Source organism: Rhinolophus sinicus, linkage group LG02 (genome assembly GCF_036562045.2).
Source record: "Rhinolophus sinicus isolate RSC01 linkage group LG02, ASM3656204v1, whole genome shotgun sequence".
NCBI lineage: Eukaryota > Metazoa > Chordata > Mammalia > Chiroptera > Rhinolophidae > Rhinolophus > Rhinolophus sinicus.
Window position 1 is genome coordinate 161,042,781 of NC_133752.1, and position 11,424 is coordinate 161,054,204.

At 36.2% G+C, this 11,424-nt stretch overlaps 1 protein-coding gene across 2 annotated transcripts in view; it reads left to right on the top strand.

The window, feature by feature from the left end:
* The window catches only part of TMTC1 (transmembrane O-mannosyltransferase targeting cadherins 1), a 231,062-nt gene extending 219,930 nt beyond the window's left edge, over positions 1-11,132 (top strand). For both annotated transcript variants that reach the window (XM_074325860.1, XM_074325861.1), the window contains 2 exons: positions 933-1,010; positions 5,738-11,132. In XM_074325860.1, coding sequence (XP_074181961.1) covers positions 933-1,010; positions 5,738-5,878 — 219 coding nt within the window. In that variant the 3' untranslated portion in view covers positions 5,879-11,132. The remainder of the gene's footprint in view (positions 1-932; positions 1,011-5,737) is intronic.
* The last annotated feature ends 292 nt before the right edge of the window (positions 11,133-11,424 follow it).

Here is an 11,424-nt window from a genome sequence, read left to right on the forward strand (position 1 = left end):
AAATCATACAGTTTTTTTAACATGCTCTTTCTTCTAAAACTGAAATAAGAGGAGGGATGAACAGATTCTCATTACTTTATAGATCTGTTCCGTGGAATTCTTGCTAGTGAAGATAGCAAGGAGCATTAAACTAGACACACACATACTTATAGTTAGTTTTGTAGTTGAATGCTTTGTAAAGGCAAGACCGGGAGCCTTTAGTTTTATTTAAGGTGACCACTCTTAAAACTGAGACTCAGTGGTGAGCTTGCCTTTGATTCAAAACAGCATGCAAAATATGAACAATATACCTCACACATATTATATTTAATGGAATGCATGTTATTCAGGAAAAAAAAGTATTTGAGGGTTAGGTAATTTTCTTCAAACACTGAAAATCTTTCCTATGGCAGAAGAAAAAGAAAAGCTTTCTAATGATTAAAACCATCCCCTAATCAAGTAGATGTCTTTAAACAAGTAATGAGCACCCTGTCACTGCACAACTTTAAGCATAGGCTGAATAACCAACTCAGTGACATTGTGAAAGGGGCTACTGCAGTGGACTTAAGCTATTTAGGAAACTACTGTAAGATTCTGTGATTATAAAAAATTTTTCTTACAAACTCCATTTATAGTGAAAAAGGCCAAAAAGCACCATTTTCTTGCAGATCAAGGCCCGTGGGAAATGATGCACTATAATAGAAATTACCCGGATTCCCTGCAGGCATCTACAGTCTCTTTGAGTCCAAACGTTAGCTCTGCAAGAAAATTACACATTTCAGTTTCCTCCACCTTACGATGATCAACTTTATAAAATAATAGTGGACTAGAAGTGGCATTCATTTTCTGAACCATTTAAATTTTCGCATAATGAAGAAAGTGGTTTCTACAATTATGTAGTGTTAAAGACGGGTTCTTGTTTCCTGACCTGAAGATATTTCTTATGTATTTAGAGTTATAAAGCAGCCGTGGAACTAAATCCAGATCAAGCGCAGGCCTGGATGAATATGGGTGGAATCGAACACATCAAGGTAGGAGAATAATTCACTTCCAGTCGAACTGGGTTTTTCCCTTTGTGTTTTGTCTTTTCTGTTTTTCTTCTCTCTTAAAAGATTGAGAATCTATTATTATGTTCCTCTTTGAATTATTTGAATACGAAACACATAGTTGTTTAAAAGCAAAATTAGCACCATTTATGTTCACTTTGTATTATCTAGACATTTAATATCATGAAGCCATTTAAAAATAAATCCATATAAATATTGTAATAACTATGTATGGTGTCAAATGGGTGCTAGATTTTTGGGGGGTAGTAGGAGGGGGTTGAGGGACAGGGTGAAAAAAAAGAAAAAAATGAACAAGAATAAATAAACAAACAAATAAATCTATATAAATTAGATTCCATGATTGTATTTGTCATAAAGAAAATCATGTGTACTCAAGAGAAATATCATCACAGAGCAGATAAAATCTGCTTATGTGAACTAAAGCCTTGTTGGAGTTTAGTGTAGCTTATTTCCTGCAGTTTAACTTGCTGTCAAGAGAAAGTGTTACTTTAAATATTACTTTACTATTTCTTACACCTAATGTATCTTTTGTTCCCTAACCTTTTACTGAAAAACACGTTTGCTTGTTTGTGTCTGGTTTGTTTTGTTTTTTCAAAAGAAAAAGCTAACTTTAGGTGAATTATTGAAAATGACCCTTGGGGGGACTATTATCTACAACTAATGAAGTCAGAGATTCATTGTCATTCATTCCTTCACCCATTCATTTGACAAGCGTTTATAGAGGCTATCCTATGTGCCAGGTACTCCTCTAGGCACTGGGAATATAGCAGTGAATAAATAAGCCCAAAATTCCTGTCCTCATAGAGCTAACATTCTCGTAGGGGGAGACAGGCAATAAACAAACAAACAAACAAACAAGCACATACATACATGCATATATACACACGTAAAATACATCAGATGGTAATAAGAGCTATGGAGAAAAAAAATGGGAGAAAGAAAATAGGAGTGTCGGAGTAAGGGCTAAAATTTTAAATTAAGGTGGTTAGGGAAAGCCTCAGTTAATGAGTGATATTTGAGCAGAGATCTGAAGAGAGGAAGCCGTGTGGCAAAATAGGGAATGAGTACGTGCAAAAGTCCTGAGGTGCAAGTGCGCTTGCTGTGTTTGGAGACTAGGGTGGAGGCAAGTGAGAGAAAAATGGTAGAAGTTGGGGTTAGAGATGTCACAGGGCCAGCTCGATCATGAGGGTCTTGAAGGGGACTGTGGGGCCTTTGACTTTTATGCCAAATGAGTTGGGGTCCTTGGAGGCCTTTGAGCAGAGAAATGCCATGGTATGACATGTTTTTAAAGGAACACTCTTCTTTAGTGAACTTATTTTCAGACCCATATCAGTCTTTACCCTGATAAAATGCAACATGGTGATTAGAATTTAAACAGAGGCCTAATAGGGTTTACTATTAAGAGGAAACTGGTCACTTTCATAAACACAAAAAAACAAAAAGGTGATCCTTGACTGTAGAGAAGGGAGGGGACAATGGGAGAGTTACTTTGAAACCATTGCCCTTAATCTAATAAAGGACCATAGATGGTGAATCCAAGTATGACATCTGTCAGAACCGAATAACCAGAGCTCTGATCCTAAAGATATTCTAGGGTGTCAAAGAAGGAGTTTACTCTTAAAATAGTAACATTATAATTTGAAATAATTTAATAGTATATTAAATGGTTATATTTTCAAACAATATACTCAATATGTTTTTAGATGGAGTGAACCTGCATTTAAAGCCATGAGTGCAATTGTTAATTAGGAAAAGTAAACTAAATATACTCAAGAGTGTCCAAAAAGTCTGTAACTACAGAGAAATAGTGCATTTATTGTACTATTTGAGATTAACAAGTGAGCACATTACTTTAAATTCAGTGGTACTTCCCCTTGACACGATGGCTGGAAGGTAAAGAAGGATCTATTGAGTGTTTTATTTTAAAGCGTAACAAACACACTGATAAAAACAATCAGTGTATATTGTTTTTTTATCTTTGTTGACATCACATATTAAGTTAAACAATATAAAATTGTCACGTTTGTAGTTTTAGAATGGTCTAATATCAATGAATCGTATGATGTAACCAATATACATATATAGACGAGGCATATGGCTTGGATGTGTTCCTTTTTTATTTATTTATTTTATTTTATTTAGGTATAGTTGGCATACAGCATTATATTAGTTTCAAGTGTACAATATACTGATGTGACATTTATGTACCTTACAATGTGATCGTCATGTCTGGTAACTATCTGTCACTATACAAAGTTATCACAATATTATTGACGACGTTCCCTGTGGATGTGGTCATTCTGATGTCACCATTAGGGTACAAGATTATCATTATGAGGCCTTCAAGACAAGTCATCTACTTTCTGTGTCTTTTTCATTGCCAGGTAGTGTGTGCATCAGGCAGTGTTACCCTATTCCTGAGCCTCACTCCTTACCTGAGGCTGGGTGAAGCTTCGGAAGGACTGAGGGCTATGGTAAGGGTGAGAGTTGGATTAAGGCTTCGCAAGGAGGTGACACAGAGAGATGGTAGAAGGGAGTTGTCTCTTACTCATACTGTTTGGTAATAAAAGATGGTATTTTTTATAGAGTTGTATATAGGATAAAATGGATGGACCAAAAACACAGCAATACATTCTTTAGAATCAAAGAGTTGCATCAACTGGGCCATATCACAAAGTGCTATTTTTAATACTGCCTTATGACATTGGTGCATTTTCTAGAATGGCACTGTCCAATAGAACTTTCTGTGATGCTGGAAATGTTCTATGTCTGTACTGTCCAAGGCACTACACACTAGCTAGCCACATGTGACTGCTGAGTATTTGAAATGTGGTAGGTGCAACTGAGCGACTGAATCCTTAATTCATCATAATTAATTTAAACTTGAATAGCCACATATAACCAGTGGCTGTCACACTTGACAGAACATTTCTAGAAATTGGATAATTCAAATTCCCTACCTAGCATCTACAAATAGCGTACATTGAATTAAATGATATAACTTGTTTCTTAAAATAAAGCTTCCGGTTTAATCAAAGAAAGGACAATTTGAGAGAGAGAAAATAACTCGCTAGTTAAACTTTGTATGAAAGGAGACAGAAAGCTGGTGATTAGAGAGATGCTAAGCACCAGGCTGAAGCCTAAATTGAGAGAAACCTCTTGGAAGAACAATTTCAAAATCAACTGCAGTGGAAACATATTTTGAGAGCACTTTAAGAGCCACAGTATTCAGTTGTCTGCCTGTGTGTGCTCAGCTTAATAAACATCAGAAGACACTTGGAAGATAAATGCTTGAGTTGAAACTAATAAGAATTGAATGTAGCAAATCCAGGTTCTCACTTGTTCAGAAGTATGTGTAGCCTCTTATCAGAGCCAGGGTTAATAATGAGAAACATCTTAATTTGTGCACATGCCAGAGCCTGGATTCCCAATGAACAATTTCCTGTTCTGTCATTTCCACTCTCCTTTGCACCTATAGGACAAGTGAAATGCTGATATGACAGGTGAATGCTATAAGAAACAGACAGCGTTTACACAGAGCCTGGATAGTCACTTAATACTAACGATAATGATAGTATCAGACTGAGTTTCACTATGTGTCAGGTAGTGTCTAAGCTCTTGACACATATTATTATAACTCATTTGGAAAATAGTTTCTATTAGTTGCTATTGCTACATAGTACTGTTATTCCAAAAGATTCTGTTAGAAATTGTGATGGAAATTTAGAAAGTAACCAGTTTTCATGCACTTGGAACTGCAACTAAGAATAAAGTAGAGTGAAGTCACCTATTTTTGGGATGGAGATCTCTGACAATCTTATTTCGGAGACTTGGCAGTATACAGATCTGAAAGAGGGTAGACCACATAAGGAACATAAGACTTTCAGTATCAGAAAGGGGCCAGAAAAAGTTAATAATTGTGACTAATTTGCCAGAGACCGTCTGGGACCAGGTGTTTGTGGTTGCCAGTTAGGGAGGTATTGAAAAAAACAGATGGGGGACAACAGAGGATAGAGACAGGTGTTTTTAGCAGGCCAGGAGTGCTGCCTTGCGCTTTAAAAGTATCCAGCAGGTACATATTGTCAGATACCTTGAGGAATGGATAAATTTGACTCCATATTCTTATTCTTTTCATTTTATAAAAACTTACATTTGCATTAATGGTCTGTATTAGGCAAATATTACTTTTCTATTTCAAGATGAAGATGAAAATAACTCCTACCACTAAGGAGGTATTGTGGATTCCTAAACTATTTACTTTTTAATCATTACTCTTAGAGTTTCAAAAACATTTCCCTACACCTCTCTCTCTCTCTCTCTCTCTCTCTCTCTCTTTGTCTCTCCCCCCTACCATGGCTCTATTTGATTACAAAGGAATAGTGCTAACCCTGTGAAAACACTATGAAATGATAGCCTCACACCCTGCTTTAGTAGAATTGAAAATCTGCTTTCTGCCATTTCACCTTATAATATAACTCTTACCCTTTACACTCTCCAGCTGGTCTGGTCCCTTAATGGGTTCTCCAAAAGTAGAAAACAGATAAGGATAGAATTACACATGCAGGCAGGGTTTCCTTATGAGGATATTAATGTTAAACTGGATGAGATAGTCTGTTTCCTAGTCGCCCCATTCTCCAACAGTGTGTTCTGATGGATCAGAATATAATTATTCTGTTCCTTTTTCTCCATAGGGAAACTATGTGTCTGCAAGAGCTTATTATGAGAGAGCCTTACAGCTGGTACCAGACAGCAAACTGCTGCAGGAAAATCTCGCCAAGTTGGATCGCCTAGAAAAACGATTACAAGAAGTTCGAGAAAAGGATCAAACGTAGCAGCTGTTGAGCTAAACTCGAGGATGGTGCTGGTGCCTCTACAAGAGGAAGAAGTGATGCAGCCGTTGCTTTCACAATCAGTGACGCTTTCCCAGTTCAGGGGTGCACATTCGGGGACACATGCTGGTAACTCTGTGCATGAGGGACTTGCATTTCCATGAAAAAAGACAAAAGAGCAAGCAAGAGCAAGGAGGTTTAAGCGGGAAGGAAAAAAAAAGAAATACTACACATTTTACAGATTTCTTTTGGCTTTAACTCCAGATTTCCCTTCATATATTTCTCTGCTTTTGCAACCCAGAGATCTAGTTTAGACTTTTATGTCCCAGAAGTACAGAAGTTGGAAATGCTATGAAGGCAGAGAGAGCATTGCTTCTTAATGAGATGAGATATTTCAAAGATGATAAATCGTCTGAGATAAGCCATTTGAGAAATTTTACCAAGAGGTGGCTCATTGAATGCTCTAGAACCAGAAAAGAGTATGTAATAGTTTTTGTAGAACCTTCCAGAATGTGTGGCGAAAAGGGCTATTGTTAAGTGAGCTTGATCTAATATTCCCCTAAATATATTGCTCGAGCCCTATTGAGTAATAAATTAAATCCCACTGTGATGTAAGCTTTTCCCATTGCATCACATATCAAAAAGGAAGCTTCTGGACTTGTGGGTGGATATTCTTATCCCTAGGGGGAAACCAAGGATTTTGGTACCTCTAATTCTTGATGGAAAATTTAAAATTATTTAAATTTTATTACAAGTATTACTAGAGTAGTGGTTCTGCTCTAAGTTTTCAGAAGTGCTTTCAAAATCATAAATGTTTCCGCTTCTACATATATTGTTATTTTGGTGGTGAAAAACATAGTATATTCTACATGAGAATTATTAAAGATATTAACTGAGAGAAATGTTCTACTTTATTATCTTAACATTTAGACATCATGAGATTTATTATTTTTTTGAAAAATATATTTAACCATGAAGTAATCTTTACAACATGTTACAGAAATGTTCATAGACTCTAAATGGAAAGCTTTATTGATCTGTCTTCCTAGGCTTAATGAGAATTTTGTGCTTAGAATATGACTGATGGGAAACCCAGAACTCTTGGTTCTGTATATGTCATTTTGGAGATTTCATGGAGAATGCTCAAAAAATCTAGGAACAAAGTCTAAATTCATAATTTAAAAATATATATATATTTATATTTAATAATAAGGAAGGCAAAGTTCAGCTTACAATTTGACATTTGCTTTTTAGTGTTATTTATTTTATAACTTATGAAATATTTAATATATATGTATATATACACACACAGTTTTTTTCTTTGTACATAGTGGTTTGAATAGCAGCTTTCAAACCCGATCATATAAAAATTATATATCTAAATTACAAAGTCGTTTCATTTTAACAGCTCCTTTAAAAAGTTGTATTGATTATTCACCTGCCTAAGTTAAAGAAATTGGGGATTAGCCTTCAGTGATTGGGTGGTATTGTATTTTGGTGTAGAGTTTGAAATTGGAGCACCTGATTTTCATTTGGTCATCATTATAATCATTTTAAAAAAGGAAAGCCCACTCTGGGCGGTGCTGCTCATGGTGCTGAGGCAGGTTCCAGGGAGAAACGTCGTCTGAAAGCACACGTCTTTCCATGCTTCGCCAGGGCGCGATAGGAAAACCTTCTGTTTCTTTTCAAACCAATATCAGGAAACACTGCCTTGACTTGTTTTTATTTTTCTCAAAGTAAATCTAGATAAAAGGAAGAACAAACTTTAGAAAGAGATGATATGAGGAATATTTTAAATGCAACGGATTACAGAATTTGCATTGCAATACATCTGTGTGTGTGCATCAATAATCCAGGGTTTATAGTACCACTATGATCTTCTGTTTCTAATAGCCTTTTAATGCTGTATATCATACATTTATCTAAAACTTTATTTAAAATACTTTTCTTCCCCCTAAAATATACTTCTATAATCCTAAGGCCAAGAAACCTACCACAGTACATTTGAATAATATACTGTATTACATTCTACTCCCAAAATAATATGAAGCTCTAGCTAAAACCAGTATGTAGGACTTTAATCACCACTTTTTAGAATGATCTGTAACTAAAACGCACACTTAGAAAGTTGGTGCAAAAGACTGAGCCCCAAATTGTGAAAGCAATTATGCCTTACTTGAAGTGCTTCTTTTAAAGGGATGACAGTACATTTGTTGGAATAATTGAATGGCAATTACAGCTTAAAAGTCTCCAAAAGGAAAGGGTCACATGGTGTTTAGGAGACTTTTTCTGCCTTCTTTTGGGTGCTCTTCTCCTCCCCCCACTTTCTCTCTCTCTCTCTCTCTCTCTCTCTCTCTCTCTCTCTCTCTCTCTCTCTCGCTTATTCTGTCTGCATACCCTGGTATGTCTTTGAACATTAGAAGTTAACACTGTTGCATCAGATATTTCTGTCCTGAGTTAATACCTTTCCTGAGATGTGGCCAATGAAATAATTTTCATAGATGAAATGGTGCCTATAAGAAAATAAATCACATAGTATTTTTCAGAGATATTAAGTGTATTTTGTACCGTTTTTATTCGATCTTTGTAACAGGAAATAATATGTGGTTTTCATGCTTAACGAAATAAAAACTGAGTGCCCTGGCTAGTCCTAGAGATGCACCAGGTTGCCCGTAAGAAAGCAAGCATGACTGGCCTGTGAGTTGATAGCCTGTGAGATGGAATCACAGAGCTAGCTTCATGGACGTGCATTCTATACCGTCCATCGGGGTCTTGCACTGAGATGCACTTTATGTTTGGTTGAATACTCTGCTTGAAATTCTTGTCGTGACATGTCATATTGCTCTGGGTCCTTAAATATGTAGCAGGTCCCCAGTAGGAAGGAAGGTGGCTGTAGACAAGACAGGAGTTGCTTCCGTCTGGCTGGATACTTGATCCAGTGAGCAGAGTTTCATTGGTGACTTTTCCCCTGAGCAACGTGTGCTACTTTTTCTCAGTTACATTAGAGTTCCACGTGCACATATCTGCCCCCGCCTACTGCCAATCTGTCTAACCCATCCTTCCGTCCTCCCTAGAACCAGTTCTTTTTGCCTTCAAAATCCCCGTGAGTGGCAGGCCTTTAATATGTCCTTGGACATAGGGGCCACGAGAATGGCTTTACAAGCTTATTTCAACCTTAAGAATTAGTCAGGATTTTAAAAACGATTCAGATGTTTTCAATTTGTTAATGGCATTCATACAACGTGGTTCTGTGATGTAACACAGGTGAACTAAACCAAAGATTCAAATACCTTGGAAGAAAAGAAGTTTTATTTACGTGAATCCCGATTTCAATGTGCAGCTAGGCTGAAGATCCACTGCAGGCCAACAATTTTAATGGGAGTTTATGACTTTTACAAGAGATGTTTATAATCTTTTACATTTTTTTACTTTTAAATCTAGATGAAAACGAGTCACAGAATTCTAAAGAATGATTTATGGCACAGTTGGTTGGTTGAGGCTATCATTCCAAGATTGACAAACAGGTGGGTTGGGTGGGGTAGTTTTGCACTTGTGGCAATTGGATTATGAGCTGACCTTATATTTACAGAATTCTTTGTTCTCAAGATGGAGAGGAATAGCCTTGCCATTTACATCAACCCAGACAAGGTGCCAGTATATAAAACTCATATTTTTCTATGACTCAGAGAAGGTGTCCATGACATAGAGTTTATGCTTCGACCCGTGTCTCTCTTTCTTTGGGTTATGTGCATGTCAGCTTTTGTTAGTTATTTCTTAATTGTCCTCTTTAGAATCAGTTTAAAAAAATTTTTTGCTCTGATTTGTGATGGATTTGCACCTTAGATTAATAAATTTATAGGACATTAGTAACAACATTCAAAGCCAATAAAGTTATAGAGGGTTTGTTTTTAATTTTTCCATCATTTCCACATCACATTTACTTTGATTAAATTGTATGTTGATATTTCCCAATAATAATAAAACTAATCTAAATAGCATCTGTTGACATTTTAAAATACCTTTCAGATTTTATGTTTAGGTTGCAATTAAATAAGATAAAAGCTTACAACACCAAAAATACATAGGGAAATATTACAACTTTTTATGAGTCGTCTTGAAGTTTTGGGTGTAAAAGAAAAATATGTTGAACAATTCTTCCAAAAATAGCACTTCCTCATTATTTTTTTTGTGTTTAGTAGCCATGTAACTTGAGAAGAAATAAAGTAACTGCAATCAAAAGCATGGTTTATTATCAGTAAAATAAAATGGCACAACAGAATTGATGATATTCATATCTATCAATTGGCTCATATAAAAATGTTCTACTTTTATCACCAAGGATCCTTTCAGTTAAAAACTTTAGGGTATGGAACTCATAAAATTAGCACCCTTCACTATATACAGTCATTATTAGTTTGTGAGTTTAGATCACCATTTACCCCAAACTGGAAAGAGATGTCCATACCCAGAAATACAGGAGTTCCTTCTCATTCTCAGTGGTGCACATGTTGTGTATGTGTGTCACGTTTGGAAGGTCGTGTTGCTGGTCCGTAGGGGGGTGTACCAGTTTGGGTATCAGGAGATCTGGGTTCTCAGTCTTTCTTCTGCCATTGAGGAGCTGCCTCACCCTGGGCAAGTTACCAAATGTCTCAGTCATATTTATCGCTCATTAAAGGATTGGTTAGTTTTATGGAAATATCATGCTGTATGGTTCTCCTGAATCCAGACTGAAAGCCCTCTGCATCTGAAGACATAACCGATAAATGTTCCCCTTTGTTTTAGAAGTTCTTAAGATAATCCACAACAACACATACTGAACTGCCTGAGTGCTTTAACATGGCAGAGGTAACTACTCTTATTTTACAGACTGTGCATATAAAAATGAGTGATTTTGTTCTGTTTCTGGGGGAAAAAATATTTTTTAAAAATTTCCTCCTAAGGAATTAAACTATCTGTAGAAGCCATGGCTTGCTTTTCTAATGTGGAAATCATTTGACTTGCTGTAACTCACACACCAATCCTTCCCTGTGTCAGGGGAAATGGCTCACATCATGTTCTTTGTTCATAATGCTTTTATTTCCTACTTTGATCAGTTGTATATAAATGTACATTTTTGTTGCTTTTGCTGTGCCAGTCAGAAATATATCTCCCATAAAGTATTTCTCCCATGTAAGTCTGAGTATGTATACTTTGCCTAAGTCTCTCCAAAATAAAATTTATGTAAATGTCTATTTTATATAAAATATGATGAAAGTAATTGTGTCTTGTTTCAATCTTTCAAGTGCTTCGTGATTAGTACCCATTGAAATCCATGTCACTAGTAGGTGTCAGATTTAAGAATAAAAAAGACCATCTTCCTTCCTCCCCTCATTTATTCATTCATTCATTGCATTGCCTTGTTCTGTGTGCTACCGGTCTGTTCTCTTTCCCATACTCCAAAATAACTATTTCAGTACTTACTCCAGAACTCCTTCCCCCATCGTGCTGCGTGGATGCCTTCACCTCTTCACAAAGTAAATAGAAGGTAGAAAACAGGTACTCACTCAATA